The sequence below is a fragment of the Buceros rhinoceros genome, unplaced genomic scaffold (genome assembly GCF_000710305.1).
Source record: "Buceros rhinoceros silvestris isolate BGI_N320 unplaced genomic scaffold, ASM71030v1 scaffold12254, whole genome shotgun sequence".
In the NCBI taxonomy this organism is placed as follows: domain Eukaryota; kingdom Metazoa; phylum Chordata; class Aves; order Bucerotiformes; family Bucerotidae; genus Buceros; species Buceros rhinoceros.
The window spans coordinates 5372-21126 of NW_010406537.1; the positions used below are offsets into that span (position 1 = coordinate 5372).

At 53.6% G+C, this 15755-nt stretch overlaps 1 protein-coding gene across 1 annotated transcript; it reads right to left on the reverse strand.

Annotated features, from left to right (window-relative positions):
- Positions 1-302: 302 nt before the first annotated feature.
- Positions 303-15053, reverse strand: UNC5B (unc-5 homolog B (C. elegans); the record flags this gene model as incomplete). The annotated part of the gene is made up of 16 exons (XM_010134144.1): positions 303-468; positions 964-1142; positions 1233-1397; positions 1673-1822; positions 2960-3193; positions 3306-3474; positions 3561-3648; positions 4061-4453; positions 4915-5109; positions 6183-6215; positions 6995-7159; positions 7475-7642; positions 8178-8358; positions 9236-9339; positions 11047-11190; positions 14788-15053. Coding segments are annotated over 16 exons (2800 nt in total), but the record flags the coding sequence as incomplete, so codon positions are not given.
- Positions 15054-15755: the final 702 nt, after the last annotated feature.

Genomic DNA, 15755 nt, shown 5'->3' on the forward strand with positions numbered 1-15755 from the left:
AGGAGGGAAACCCAAACGAAGAAGGAGAAGGAAAGCCCCTGTCCCAACTCAAGAAGCCCTAATTCCTCCCCAGGCCATGAGGAGGAGAAGAAGGAGGAAGAGGAACGCTGCGTAACACTTGAATTGCTTGTAAACGCTGAGGATGGGTCTCTAAGGCTGACAGCGATACGGGGAGGGAGAAGCGACGGCCTCAGCCCTTCCTCGCTCAGCCGCTGCTCAGGGATGGATGTGCCTCTCCTCGCCATCAGGGAAGGGTCCCCCCCTTGCCCCTCATTTTGTCCTCCCGGTCACGGGGAGCGTCATCAGCAGTCCCCCTCCGTGGCCATGACCACCAGCATCTCGCTCTTGCCCATCTCTTCTAAGGCACTGGCCAGGGAGTTGAGATCGCCGTCATCTTGGTGCTCGGCTTCCCATAAGTCCAGGAGCACCCCCGTGGGGCTGGCTTTGGTGGCAAAGTAGTTCAGATACCTGCGAAGGGGAAGCAGAGGAGGGCTTGGTTGGTGCAGTGCCCTTCGGGGATGGAAGGAGGGAGGATGCCAGAGCAGCAAACCTGTTTGCAACATGAACCCTGATGAAAATGCCACACCACAAATGCCAAAGCCCTTGAGGTATCATCTTCAATTTTTACACAGAGCTGGCATTCATGCAAAAGCAATGCAAGCTTTGTTTCTGCTGAAATTACCCTCCCTTCCTTTGGTCCTCAGAGGTGAACCCGGGCAGGAACAGCACAAGCACGGTCCCAGATAAATAAATGCCAGTTCAAAGTGACAAGAGATCAGGACTGTGGCACAGACGGATGCATGAGTATAGATGGGTGTAGCTAAGCGTAGCTATATCCACCTTTATGGGTGGTCCTGATAGCTGGACATAGTCCAGCTGGATGCCTGCAGCAGGGAGGGAGTGGAGAGCAAGGCTCCCTGTCCCGGAGCACTGGCGGAAAAAGCAAATCATGGGGAGACCCACCGGTCCATGGAAAGCTTCTGGGCGAGAAGTCTCCAGTCGTTTCCCCTGGAGTTGGGAGCATCCAGGCTGTTGCAGATCTTCTGCCGGATAGAGAGGGGAATTTTGAAGGCATAGGGTCCCAGCTGGGTGGTGGTGGCACCGCTGTGGTGGGAGCGGAGGGTGTCGAAGGAGTTGGCATGCTGCAAGGGGAAGGATAGGGAGAGATGTTGCAGCACAGAGCGACTCCCAAGCAAGTCCCGTTGCTGTCCCATGAGCTCCCCACCACTCACCTCTCCCAGTGTGATGTGGAGCTGGAAGATCTGCCCTTCCCCTTCCACCTGCCGGACGCAGATCTTGCAGGTGAGCTCGGTGGAGGCCTGGCTGTACCTCTCCAGTGTGAAGGTGCAATGCAGGGCTCGCTGGCTGCCACTCCAGATGTGATAGAAGGGGATTTCCTGTGGACCACCAAAGCATGGGCTCAGCAAAGGCTCCAGGTGCTCCCTGGGGAGATCCCACATCCTCCAGCCACCCCACGGAGATGTGACAGGGCAGAGGGATCCCACAGACAGCATCTCACCAGGAAAGACCAGAAAACTGGTCTTCCTTACTCCTCCATCCCTTTGGGAGACAATTCTGGAGACAAGACCAGGGTACTCACAACCCCATGATGCTTGGCTCAAGATGCTGTCCTTGATTTTGGACCCTCGGTGCCCTCACCTCAGCCCCTCACCTGGTACTTAGCCAGCAGTTTGCTCCTCCACAGTGCATGGGGGATGTCGTGGATGGAGAGACGCAGGTTGTGGTAACTGTCTTTGAAGGGCAGGAGCTTGGGCTCCTCCAGCAGGTACCCACCCAGTGTCCGCTCCAGCTCCAGCGCCTCCTGTGGGCAGCGGGACAGGCAGTGTGAGAACCAGCAGAAGAGCAGGGACTGCTCCTCTCCCCACTCCATACCCAAAGCCAGACGTGTTCCAACCAAGAGCAACCAGCGCCAGCAACAAGCCCACAGTGAGTCCTCCCCAGGAGAGCAGCCTTTGCCACCCCAACAGCTACTCTCCAGGAACTTGCCAACTCATCTCACACACCAGTCCCACCTACAACATGGATTTGATAACATGGGAGCATTCCACCTGAACGTAAGGAAAAACTTCTTTACTTCGAGGGCGACAGAGCACTGGAACAGGCTGCCCAGAGAAGTTGAGGAGTCTCCTTCTCTGGAAATATTCAAAACCCACCCGGATGTGATCCTGCACACTGAACAGGATCTAGGTGAACCTGCTTTAGCAGGACTAGATGATCTCTAGAGATCCTTTCCAACCTCCACCATTCTGTAATTCTGTAATATGCCTCTGCGCTCCTCAAACAATGCAATGGTCCAACACAGAGGTCAGGCGCACTCTTGAAAAATGCCACCCAATCTGTTTTTACCACCATCCCAGTTACACCAGCAGCTCTTAGGAGAAAAACACAGTCCAGGAGCCAGAGCGCTGCCAACATCCCCACCTAGAGGCACTGCAGCAACCCTGCCACCACAGGACAAGTCACAGGGAGCTAAATAGCCACTGCACTTCTGGTCCAGGTAGCCAGAGCATCAAAATACGAGCTTGCTGTGCTGCACTCATTGTTAACTATGCCACAAAACCCTTCCACGGGGGTGAGAGACACGTCTCCATGCTAGAATAACAGGATCTATAGAAAACCAAGGCAAATCACAGCAGCGTTTTCTGCACAGGAGAGAGAAAACCCACTGAGCAGCAGCAACACCTCTAATGTAATGTCTGCAAAAAAGGGGGCCCAGCATAGGAGCTAAGCGAGGAAAGAGGGGCAAAGAGGGCGAGGAAAGGCAGGGGAAGCAGTAAAACACACTTATTATTTCACTATGGTCACTTTGCAGGCAGTTGCATCAGCGCTGCTCCCTGGTGCCAGGCCACCCTGAAAGGACCAGGCAGCGTCTCACAGCCAGCGCAAACAGCTTTGGGAAGCATGGGCAGCCTGTGATGGTGTTGCAAGGCGACATTACCTTCAGAGCATCTGGTGTGTCCTCCAAGCAGTAGACCTTGAGGCTGTACTCCAGGGAGGTACAAACGGTAGGGGCGAAGATTGCCAGCTGGAGCCTCTTGATGGCTGACCTGGAGTAGGACTCTCCCACAAAGACGTAGGTGCCAAGCTGGTCTAGCAAAATGTGGCAGGACTTGGCTTCCAGCTGGCAGTAGCAGGGAGTATTGAGGGTCTCCTCATCCAGGGTCACAACTTCCTATAGGGAATCAAGGTTGGGGGTCAGTCCATCATGCAGGGTGGTTTGCTAATGGCTGTGTCCCACAACACTCATTGTCTTCTCTGGCTGCAGGGGCTGGGTTCCCACTTACCTCCCAGTTTCCCTGGTGGGACTGTGTTTTCAGTTGGTAAATCCAGTCTGAGGAGCTGACATCGGCACAGTGGGGAATGGTCAGGACGACAGGGCGGCACAGGAGCAAGCCGGTGGGTCCACAGGTCACCGCTGGGCTTAGCACCGTCTGTGTGCCTTCAGAGGGCAGGCTGAGGGGAGAGGGGACACCAGTTGGAAAGGAAGCCTCATGGTGGCCCACAAAGAGCAGAAGCACGGGCAGCACAGTGTGACTTACAGGGCACTCTCTGCCTTGTTGAGGACCAGGTACATCTCGTAGAACTTCCCCTGTGGAATGGCCCCGTGGGGCACCAGCAGGCTCACCCCTAGCATGGAACACAGAGGCATTAGTCACAAAATGAGGAGAAACCATCCCTCCACCCCAGCCAGCAAGCACAAGGACTGCAGCAACTAGGGCAGCCTGGAGTGACCCAGGAGAAACATCTCCAGATGTTCCTCAACTGCACCACTTGCCAGCCCACTGCATTAGGAAGCAAAAACTCAGACTGGATCATTTTGCAAGGCCCTGGATCAACAGCAGGGCTGACCAGGAAAGTCCGAGCAGGCTGTGACCTCCAGCCCGAGAAGCCTGGCTTGGGAATGACTTGCTGCCTTCTTCCCCTGAGCCACCTTTGGGATAGCAAAGGGCTGCTCATGGCAGGCAATTCTGCTGGGACAAGGGCAACTCCTTGATCCTTCAGCAGCCAGACATGCCCTCCTCCCCAGCCTGGGGCTTACCAGTGCCTGGTATGGTGAGCCTTCCTCCCAGGTAGCCAAATGTGCCACTGGTGCTGTTGCCGTGCTCCCGGGGCAGGCTGAGGAGGTGCTGGGAGCCCAGGGCTTTGCTCCGCACGTTTGCCAAGTAGCCATCCCTGGTGGTGTCTCCCAGGCAGGTGCCGGTGGTGGGGACCCCCCCAAGCAGATCTGTCCCATCGTGGAGCCCCGGTGAGGAGGAGGTGGTGGAGGAGTTGTACACCTTGATCTTGAGGTTGGGGAGCGGGTCGAGCAGGGGGGAGTTGGTCATGGGGATCTTGTCGGAGGAGTCTTGCAGGGTGTACATGGGGCCGCGATACACCCCCGCACTGGCTGTCAGGTCTGGCTGCATCGAGGGGTGCAGCAGCTGAGGGTTGTCTGCAGGAGGAGGAAACGGATAGGATGAAGCAGGCAGTGGAAACAAGGGGATGTAAAAGCACTGCCTGACTGGAAGAGATGCCCATGAAAAGCCCTCCTCGCCCAGCACGGGACAGAGGGCACGCAGGAGGTACAACGGGTACAGTGCTGGGCTACATCTACCTGTCTGCCTTCCATCGGACACTTGGAAGGGAACTGCTCAGCATCACGACTACGTGAGGAGCAGCATCCCACAGTAAATCCCCACCGGACCTGCTTTGCAGATGCTTTGTCCTGACTCCCACCATAAACTCCTGACTACCTCCATGGAGTCCTCAGCCTTCAAAGATTAGCACATTCCCCTAGAAAATTTTGTTTGGGGGTCCACTAGTGATCTGTCCCCTAGTGTGACTTGCAGCCTGAATTTCTTTCTGCCTGGGCTTGAGCTGGTGAGCGGGACCTGCATGGGCCATGGCTCTTACCATGACGGGAGGTCTTGAAGTTGACAGGGTGGAAACCTCCAGTCAGAGCAGCTGATGAGTCTGTGATGTCTGTGTCAAAATCCCGGCATCTCCTCCTGTACACCACCACCCCCACAGCCATGAGGATCACAATGAAGACGAAAATGGCCACCACCAGCCCAGCGTACAGGGCCACGTCGCCTGTGGCCTCCAGCACTGAGAGGGAATAAAGAAAGGGAGGTGAAAACAGGAGCACCAGAAATGCACATCAAGACCCACTGGTGCTCTCCAACCCTACTGCTAACACAGGACATAGGCACAAAGGAGAAGATGGAAAGGCTGGAAAGGCCGTGGCAGGAGGATGGAAGGTGTTTTCTAAGAGCAGTCCAGAAGTCAGAGCAATGCTAGAGAATGAGTTGCGGGTGAACCCCTCAAACCTTTGGAGGACACCTTGCCGCAGCTCGTGCTATTGAGCACCAGGAAGCCCGGAAACATTAGGTTTGTGCAGCTCCAATTCATGAAGCTATCACCCTCACATCCTAACAGAGACAACCCCTCACATATATGTACCTGAGCTATGCAGCCACCCAGAAAGATTGAGGGTCACTCTACCTACACGGACATCCCCCAGCTTCCCCACCTTCCCTCCCCCTGTCACAAGGCTCTCAATCTTTAAATGCCTAGTGTAGCTTGGATATATCTGCCCAGAAAGGAGAAGGATAAAGAGGGAGGGCAGAGCATGGGAAAGCCTTCAGCAGCAGGAGTTGAGCTTGCTCATCTCATCCTTCCTCCTTCCTCACTCGCCCACGTCTCTTTTTTTCATGCTGGAGTGAAACCTTGTCCTAAGCCTGGTTATCTCAACCACGTTAGGACTGGGAGGTGTCAGCTTGTCCCCAAGTACCCTCACCTCATCCCCAAATGCCCCCCTCTCTGGATGCCAGAAATGGGAACCCTGATGACCCCCCAAGACCCCTAACTCAAGGCAGGGAGTCCTCGTGGGGCGATGGTGATGCCTGGAGTATCTTTGGTGGTGCGACACTGGCTGCATCCTGGTGCACTTCAGGCAGCAAAAGGGGGAAGGGAGCAGGAGGGCAGAAGTGGGTCGTATTTATATCTTCAAGCAGAGTGCGTGATACATTGTACATAGGAGTTTTGGGGTGGATTTTAGTTGCTCCCTCTTCCCACCCTGTCCTACCCCAGCTGCTGAGGAGCCCTACCACGGATGTGACAGAACAAAACCAAAACAATGCCTCGCAAAGAAACAAAATGGCCATGAAATGAGCACTTACGGTGGCTTTTGGGTTCGCTTAGAACTCTTTTATCTGTTAGGGAAAAAAAGTTAGAAAACAAAAGGTGAAGGTGGTGATGAGGATGAGATGAAAAAAAAAAAAAGCAGGGGACAGGGAAGCCAGCGCAGGGGGCACGAGGAGCTGCAGCTTGGTGGAAGAGAAGCAAGAGCAGCATCGTTCCCCACTGCATGCAGAAAGCCAGGAAGAAGCCAGGTAGCAGGGGACAGGGAAGCCAGGCCAGGGGGCACGAGGAGCTGCAGCTTGGTGGAAGAGAAGCAAGAGCAGCATCGTTCCCCACTGCATGCAGAAAGCCAGGAAGAAGCCAGGTAGAACCGTGGTGACAAGAATGTCCCCAGGCCTGGCCAGCCCCCAGGGGGCATGTCCCCAGCTATCAGGACTTTGGGCATTTCTGGCTGCGGCGGTGTTGAAGAGGACAGTGGTGTCACACAGCAGCAGGTGGCAGCATTGGCTGCTCAGCTTTTGGTGTGCCCATAGTGTAGAAGCACCATGTTATTATTATTGCCTCCGCCAACCAGCCTTATTTCAGCAGAGACCCCAAAGCTAGCACCACTTCAGAAGGCTTGGTGGCACATTTAGAGTCCACCAGAAATCCCCAAACCTTTTCTTCTACCAGGTGAGAACTAGCTTTGGATAGGGGGAGCCTGACAAAAAAAAACTTGTTAAAGACACAGCTGGAAAATCGGGTGTCAGTAGTGTTGCTGCCGCCCCATCAACTTGGCACGGCCAACCACAGCATGGCCAAGTGCTGGAGCACCACGGCTACCAGCACCAGTCCCTGCCCGCGTACTCACTCTGCAGGCAGAGCCCATCAGTGCAGTTCTTGGAGTCGAGCAGCACGCCGCTGCAGTCCTTGCCGCCGTTGCGGGGGGCCGGGGCAGCACACTCGCGGCTGCGCCAGTGGGTGCACTCGGTGCTACATGCCGACCACTTGCTCCACTCCGTCCACGCACCATCCACTGTGGGACACCAAACAGAGGTGCGTTGGTACAACCCTCAGCATGGCCTCGGGGTTGGTTTACCAGTGGGATGTTTCAGGCAGCAGAAAGATGTCCATCTCAGGGCTTCTGGAGACCATCGAGGAGCATTAACCCAGCAAACCCAGCCCTGTTGTGTCTCTACAGACATCTACAGCTCTTTCAGGTCTTGGCAGAGTGAAAGATGCTTTGGACAGGTCTCCTGAAGCCTGTCTCCTTGGGGAGCACCAGGAGCACAGGTGGACCATGCAACCTGGGGGACAGGCACTCTGGACAAAGTTTCTGAACCTGCTTTACCTGGGCAGAGGGTGGTGCAGGTGATTTTCTGGAAAGGCTGCCCGTCGCAGAAGGAGCCACCATTCAGCGGTGCAGGGTTGGTGCACGTCCGGGTGCGCTTCTGCCAGCCTCGGCCACAGCGGTTGTTGCAAGGAGACCATTCGGACCAGGTGGACCAGCCACCGTTCACTGCAAGAGGAGACAGACAGCACAAACACATCGACAGAGCCCATTTCAGCAGGGACTGGAGCTAAGCCTAGGGTTCACCGGCTCCTCTGTCATTACATCTTCTGTGACATCCTCACAAAAAGCAAAGCAGGACACTCCTTCTCGTGTCATGCAGCGCATGCACAAGGTGCTCAAGCCTGTTTTTGTCCTTTTTCCTTTGCAAATACTTTTGCATCTGGCCACAGCAAATCTTTGGCTTCAGAGCAAAGTTCAGCCAAACACAACTTTTCACCTGCTTTAAGGGTCAAAGCAATCCAGCTGGGTGAAACCTTCACCCACTTTCATACCCAGCTGAGAAGGCTTGGAAATACCCACACCTAATAATCCCTCCTAATAGTCTGTGCAAGCCAGTTTGCAGACATTGGCTATCATCTAATTTAACTCAATGTTCTGGTGGTGTTCACTACTATCACCCCCAGAAAGTGCCCACATTTCCCTTTGGCTTCGAGATGTGGCCAGCAGTAAAGGTCCCCTCCCCAAGAGCAAGGGCTGGTACCATAGACGATGACGGCAGCTGTGGTGCTCCGGCGCTTGGCCACGATGTTCTTGGCCATGCAGGTGTAATTAGCAGTGTCCAAGAGTCGGGCCTGCTTGATGATGAGGTTGTGATCAATGGTGATCAGGAAGTTAGTGTCCTGGGTGGGATCAATGACATCCTCATTCCTCAGCCACTCCACCTGGCAATGCAGAGAAAGGGATGGGTAAGGGTAGTGATTAAGTTGAGCAAGAATTGAACACTCAGCCAGGGAAAGCTTGTGTGCAAATGCTTCAGTGCAAATGCCCATCTCATGTGCTCCCCACCATGAGGATCTCCAAGGGCCCAAAGCTAAGCTAGGACACAACTGCTTAACCAGGCTGTTTGGGAAGGGTGTGAGCTGATCCTGTCACTGAGCATGGGTGCAGGCACGAGCAAGGAGAAACATCAGGTTGGAGAGGCTGAATTCATCAGCCCTGATAGACAGCAAAACCCCTCAGATTAGCCTATGACCTGTCCCAAAGCCCTCCTCATCTTCATCACCAAGATCAAGATGTCCTCAGCACCACAACCACTGGCTGGCCAACCTTGCCTCTGACTGTATTATTTTCTCCTCAAAAACTGGGCCAAACCAGGCCTCACAGGGGCACGTTGCAACTGTTTTGGCCAAGGCTTGGACATTGTGGCTACCACCAACACAGAGCTCCTGGGGACTGATGGAGCTGTGGGCAAGGAAAGCACTGCTACTGTGCTAGGGAAACCCATCTTGTGCCTGCTCCCCTTCACACAACTCACTGGGTGCCTCCTCGTTAGGGCTTCCCTCTAAAGGGTTAATGGCACATCAGGAAGTGTGGGAGAGGTGGGCTGAGCAGGTGCTGAGGTCCTGTGTGTTATTAGATGTTAGCATAACAGATCCACTGCCCCAGATAAACAATCCTGCTGAGTAATGAAGGCTGACAGTCTCTCAAGAGGCCATTCATCACGGCCACAAGCCATCTGCAAGGACATAACCTGTCTCTCTCCCCGGGATGGGAGGGGACACCTCACCAAGCATTTCTTGGGGCTGCTGAGCTGCTCACCTCGGCCTGCGGCACCCCCTCGGGCGGGCGGCACTGCAGCAGGACCTCGTGCTCCAGTGGGACCTCCTTGCCCAGTGGCTCCTGGTCAAAGTTCTTCCGTAGGTCTGGGTGGGAAAGGAAAACCCACAAGTTACCAGCCCACTGCAGAAAGAGGGCAACCTGCAAACCTTCAGTATGGAGAGAGCATCGCCTTGGCACCAGAGGCCCATGAGTAGGGAAAACCCTCTGGCATAGCACAACTACAGCAAAACATGTCCTGAGAGGAAAGAGCCAAAGAAGCATCTTTTCCAGGATGGGTTCAGGACAGCACACATGGTGCTTGGGGATGATGCCCCTCCTCCTTGATGCCCTTGCAAGCTTCTATCCCCTCCTGCCTTTTCCTTTTGGGGCTAAACCTCAAGTTAACCACTCTTTTTTCAACTCTCCTGTTTCTTTCCTCCTCTGGTCTCTGCACCAGGATCCTCTGCTGAAGGAGGATAGATGAGATTTGCACAACAGCTCAGCTCCCATGGTGGCACTGAAGGGAATCCCCAAACTTCAGGGCTAAGGGGGCTTGTTGCTCGGCTCTGCCCCAGTCAGTCCTGGTTCAGCCACGTCTCCAGACTGGCTGGAAACCTGGCCAAGCACTCCAGTGCCGAAATGGGGAACAGTCACTTCTAAACAGCCAGGCTTACTCAGCAAGGGGCTGGCTGGTGCTTTGGGGAAGGGGTAGAGCAGAGAAGCCCAGCAGAGCCCTCAGGGACATGGGGGACGTGGCAGGGTCCCACTCCAGAGCATTGAAAGGAGAAGAAGCGTCACTAGATGGTGCTGCAGTCCTCTGCTACAGCACCCAGCCCTCCACGGCTGCCAAGCTTCGGTTCATCTGCTCAGCTCTGAGAAACCCCAAACCCTTGGCTGGGGCTGGACAAACGGGCTCCCTTGGTAGCCACCCCTGTGCCTCATAACATTTCCCCTGTTCAGACTAAGTCCTTCATGAGCCCAGCCCATTCACCAGCCACTCCATTTTGGATAACGTGCTGGATTATTAGCCCTCTAATAGCAAAATCTGTTTACAACTGGGGAAGCCTGCTGTTCTCCTAAAGCTTTGCCATCTCATTTGCTAAATGGAAATTCAGCCAGGTAACAGCCTGATTAACTCTCCCTTAATGAGGCTGACACCCCCAAACAGCAGCTTAGAGAAGTGACATATGACAGCGGGGACTCCAGAGACACGGAGTCGCTGATTCAGGCAAAGCGTGCAAGGTGCTAAGCGTCAGGTTGGTAACGATAACGAAGCACCGGGAAGAGCTGAGCACGCTGATGGGCAATGCGGTATTAACCCAGGCAGTGCCACGGCTTCTCACCCAGGCAGGTAGGGACGATGCCCGCTAGGATGTGAAGATAGAGCTGGGATGGGGAGCTGAGACCAGGGCCATCCAACAAGGATGGGTCATCTCCAACTGATCAAAAAGCACTGCTTTCAAGAGGGAGACAACTTCTGCACCCACCTTGTCCTGGGAAGCTGGGAATTTACTGCCTGGCCACTATTTCAGCTGGTGTTGCTGCCAGAAGCAGCACTCACCTGGCTGCTTTTTCAGCCTGGGATCCAGGGTCATACCTCAGGCTTTGCAAACGCTTTCTCAATCGGTGGGTTGTACCCTCTGGAAACCTTCTAGGGCCCCCAAGGCAGAAAAGAAGGTGGGAGAAGCATTCATTTAAACCAAACAAGCATGGAGGCAGTGCAGGTGGGTGCAGGCAGCTCTCGCAGAGGGTCAGGGAGCACTGCCGGAGAGGTCACATCCGAGCAAGCACTACGTGTCACAGGCACTTACACGCTATGCGGACGTATGCCCGGCGACTCTTCGTGGTGCCCGCGGAGCTCCAGGCCACGCACTGGCACCAGTAATCTTCTAAGCCGAAGAGCTCCTCCACTTGCTGCCGGGAGACCTCGATCTGCACCTCCCGCACCAGCATCCCTGGAGGGGGACAGAGATGGCATCAGCTTGGCATGAGCACCCGGGAGGAGGGAAACTGAGGCAGCACCCAGGTGGAGGGCTGGTGGATGTACAAAGCTTGAGGACAGAAGCAGCAGGTTGGAGGCATCTCAGAGACATCTGAGTTTGGCACTTCTGCAAACGATGGAGACTGTTCCTTCCAAAGGGTGACTTGGAGCTGAAGGCAGGGCAATGGGCACATGTGGAGGAGTCTTCTCCTTGTTTTTTTTAACCCAGTCTGGCTTGGCCGGACCAGGACCTCTTGACCATTCCAAGAGGCATCACTCTCCTCCACCAGCCCTCTATCCTGGCACTGACATCTCCATCCCTGCCCAGACACCTTCTCACCCACTGGGTTTGAAGGATGCCTCCAAGGCTTTGCTGGGGTAAGAAACCATCTCTGTCATTTAAATACAAATATAAAAAGACAAATAAAAAAACTTCAGAAAAACATCCAAGGATGATGGTGTTTCATGCCCACTGACTCCAAAAAGGGTCACGCACCTCCGTCAACCCCTCAACAAGGTCTGCCAGAACACCCTGGCCATGGCAGGGTGCGACGACAAAGGTGGCACTGCCACGTCCTGGACTGCAGGATGTTGAAGTTGATGCCTCAAGAATCAACTCCTCACGATGCAGTCATCGCCAAGGGCAGGAGGGACTCAGGGTTTACTTCTCCTTATTTTCAGCAATACCTGTCCTCTTTTTTTTTTTTCAGCTTCTATTTATAAAAAGGCCTCAAGTTCAGGGCAGTAGAGAGCCGTGTGCTCCGCAGCTGTAATTTTGTTAGCTCGCTCCTGATGCTGTGAGGAGCAATTACCATCTCTCTGCCACCTTCCTGTGGAATAGCTGACAAACGCGCACCAAGGAAATATAATTTATTTTGCCACTATTAAGGGAAATAAAAAAAAAAAAAAAAAGCATTTGGGCCTAGCACTTTTGGAAAAATTAGGGCTTTTAGAAGGACACAGGATGGAGATGGCTCAAAACCATCTTGTCTCTCTGGAAAGCTCCGGCGGGGTGCGTTGAGCAGCCCTGGAAAAAGGTGGGCAGCTTCCTGCAAATGCCCTGTGACCTCCGCAATTCCTGAAAGCAAAGACTACCCAAAACCATAGACCCAGCCACTCTTGTCCAGCTGAATTATCCTCTCTGACTTGGCCTATTTTGCTTTCTTCTGCATGAAATGTTTTGGATCAGACACAGTCAAAGCATTACCGAGCCTGGCTCATTCAAGACACGTTATCTCAAAAGTTGCTTTTTTTTTTTTTTTTAAAGGTCCCTTTTCCAAGCTTTTAACTGAGGACACCTAAAAAGCCACGAACACCCAACCTCATTAACCTACTGCTTGTGGCCAGCTTTGCCCTGTGCCCTTCGTGGCAGCTCTCCCTGCTAACAGCAGGCACTGCAAGTGCCTGTGTTTGAACAGAGTAAACTGTTTTGGTTCCAGATCCTTTTTTCTTAGGGCAGCTGTCGGGTAGCTATGCCTACGCCAGTGGAATTTTACATGCACGGCATCACCTCCGCACTGAAGGTATTGTCGGTTTGTTCACTGATAGCAGCAACACCGTCTTCGAAGCCTGGCTGAAAAAGGTATGTACTGCTTCCTCCCCAAATTGCTGGCACATGTTCTGCATCTGCAGACTGGGACCTGAGAGGAAGATGCTGGCCCAAAGCCAATGAGTCCCCCCTAAAACAGGGTAAGCTCCTGCTGCACAGATTTCCTACTCCCTTTCTGCTATGTTTTTTCCAGCCTCTTTTGCTTAAGAGCTGCGTGAGGCAGGTTGTTTGGTAAGGGGTATTCATCCAGGAGGTGGATCAAGCAGTGGGGCCACAAGTAAAGTGCTTTTTCCACTCTGTACATCACTAAGCCGTGAAACCACACCACTACAGGATGCTGGGATGACCTGGAGGAGAAATGGGTCCTAACAGCACTCAGACCCATTAATGGGGAGGGGAACCCATCCAGGGCTGGACCACACTGCTAAGCTATTGCCCTTGGTCCAGGGAGTCCCTAATCACAGACTGTAGAAAGCTGGGAGGGTAACAGAGTGGGGTCCATTGCTTCCTCCTTGCCCCAGTTCAGTGCTCTTCCCCTGAGCATCCACCACTGCCGCACACAGGGCGTGTGAACTTTTGGCTCGACCCAGCACAGCCACACATTATAAATAAACTCATAACCCTTTGGCGATGGTTGCTCGGTCACTAATCGGCAGTGACTTTGCTCTAGAGTGGTCAAGGTTTCAAATCTGGCCTCTGTAAGAGCTGGGAGATGAAGGTGTACTCTGAGAGAAAGAAATGGTGTTGCCAGTGCTCCTGACAGCCTCTGGAGAAGCAAGAGGACAGCCTTCCTGGGCATTTTTGGCTATCCTTCACAAAGACATCCTCTGGAAGAAAATCACCCCAAGAACAGATGAAGTAGCTTTAAGAAAGGCCACAGGGAAAAGTGATGAACTTTGCTTTGCAGAACACGTTCAGAGATGGACCCAAGTAAGGACTGGCTTACAGCTACCACAGGGTGAAGAACCAAGGAGATGCTGGGGAGAAACGGGACAAGAGGAGATTCTATAGGAGATCTTGTGCTCTTCCAAGTTGACAAAGCCTCTCCTCTAAGCCCAGCCTGCCTTCTGGAGTCAACACTGCAGCAGTTCAAAAGGCCACCTTGGTTTAAAGCCCTCCAGAGACAAGAGATGTTGCAGGCTGGGGGATTTGCAGGGAACAGATCTTACACGGGAACCATGACTGTTTTACCCCTCTCCTGATAAGGGCACAGGTACCAAAACTGGTACGGAGGTTGGACCTGAGCTAAAGCATCCCAGTTTTAGCAAATTTACTTGATTACATGACATATCCAACCCCCGATGCCTTGGTCCCATGCCAGGACATTTCAAAGCAGAGGGCAAGCAGCATTGCAGAGCTAATCCCATGGATGAAGACACTCCTGAAGATGCCTGAACCACCTTCTCGTCCCCCTATTTCAGGCAGCCAGTGGCTGACTTGTCCTCCAAGGCAAGGAAGAGCTCATCTGCCATTAAAAGGCATTTCAAATCCTTCCTGCAAATGTTCTCATTAGCCATTAAACACCTAATCCTTTTGTGAACCTGCTTTGCCACTCCTCGTGGCAACCACACCTACATGTAGATAAGGCATTCTCTAGGAAAGTGTTTCTCTTTTTTTTTTAATCTATTTTAAATATGCTGCGTTTCAAATCCCATTTAACAACCACAAATCCCGCAAAAGGGTAAGCACGCCAGCACAGAGGATCACTTTGCCAGCCTTTGACGGGTAATGGTGACCCATACCATCATCATGGCCTGGAACGGGGCAGCTCCTCTACTAAAATACACTGATAATATGGAAAGAAACACAAGCTGTGCACAGACCAGGGAGGTGGAAAACATACAAAAGCAGCCTCACGAGATTGCAGTCACCTGGGAATGATAAAAATGAATCAGAGACCTGTTGGCCTACCTGGAGGAGAAACATCTCTGGCAAGGATGTGCAAGAGAGAAAACAGTAGTAGCACTTGGAAAGAAGAGAGGAGAAGGGCAGACAGGGGGATGCTGGGGTGGGTTTGCTCACCAGTGACCTCATCCAGGCTCTCCTTGGTGACGTGGTCGTTCTGGTTGACCCACTCCCCATTGCACTTGAAGTAGATCTGGGTGGCGGGGTTGGCACGGCAGACGAGCTCCACTGGCTTGTTCTTCACAATGTAGGCGTCCTGCGGCTCCAGCAGAAAGTGAGGGAGGGTCTCTGCCGGGGCTGAGGGGAAGGAGTCGGGCAGCACTTCACTGTACTCCAGCCCTGCCAGAGGAGCGGAACAGTTGGGAAGTGCCCTTACCCCAGACCTAGGAGAGACCCAACTCCAGCCTATGCCACTTCATCCCTCCCTCTCCTTCCCAGGTCTGGCCTGTGTGCGATGGTGTCACCAACAACTTTTGCTTTCCTGAGCATCCTCAGCAAAAGAGGGCTGGAGGCTGCCTCCCCAAAGAAAGCAAAGCAAATCTCTGCTGGCTAGAGAGCTCCTGCTGCAGGGCACATCTTGTTTTCACCTGGGTACCAGCCTCCCATCCATACCCCAAGGCTTGCCTGACCCCAAAGCCTAGGCAATCTTGCTAGAGGAAACCACCAGGAAAAAAGCAAAACAAACCCAAGTTCAAATCCCAAGTTCAGGGGGAGGAGAGAGGCTCTAGCGGGGCTGATGTCCCTCATCCCAAGCCTCCCCTCCCACAGCCCTGATGAACACACAGACACGCTCCAGGCAAAACGCCAGCAGGGCTTGCTCTGGGAACACTGACCATGACCCCAGCACAAATCATCCTGCTCTTTGTTGGAGCCGTGTTTGGGTTCTAACTCTCCTTCAACACAATCCCAAGATCATGTGATGGGGGCTGAGGGAGTGGGAGCACGAGCAGTCCCTGCCGACACAGCACCCAGGGACCAGACATCCTGCTGAGCGACCATTTCCAGCCCAGCCACCTCCAGAGAACACCATCCAAAAGCGCAATCGGGATTCACACTATCCCACCCCAGAAAACAGATGGAGTCAG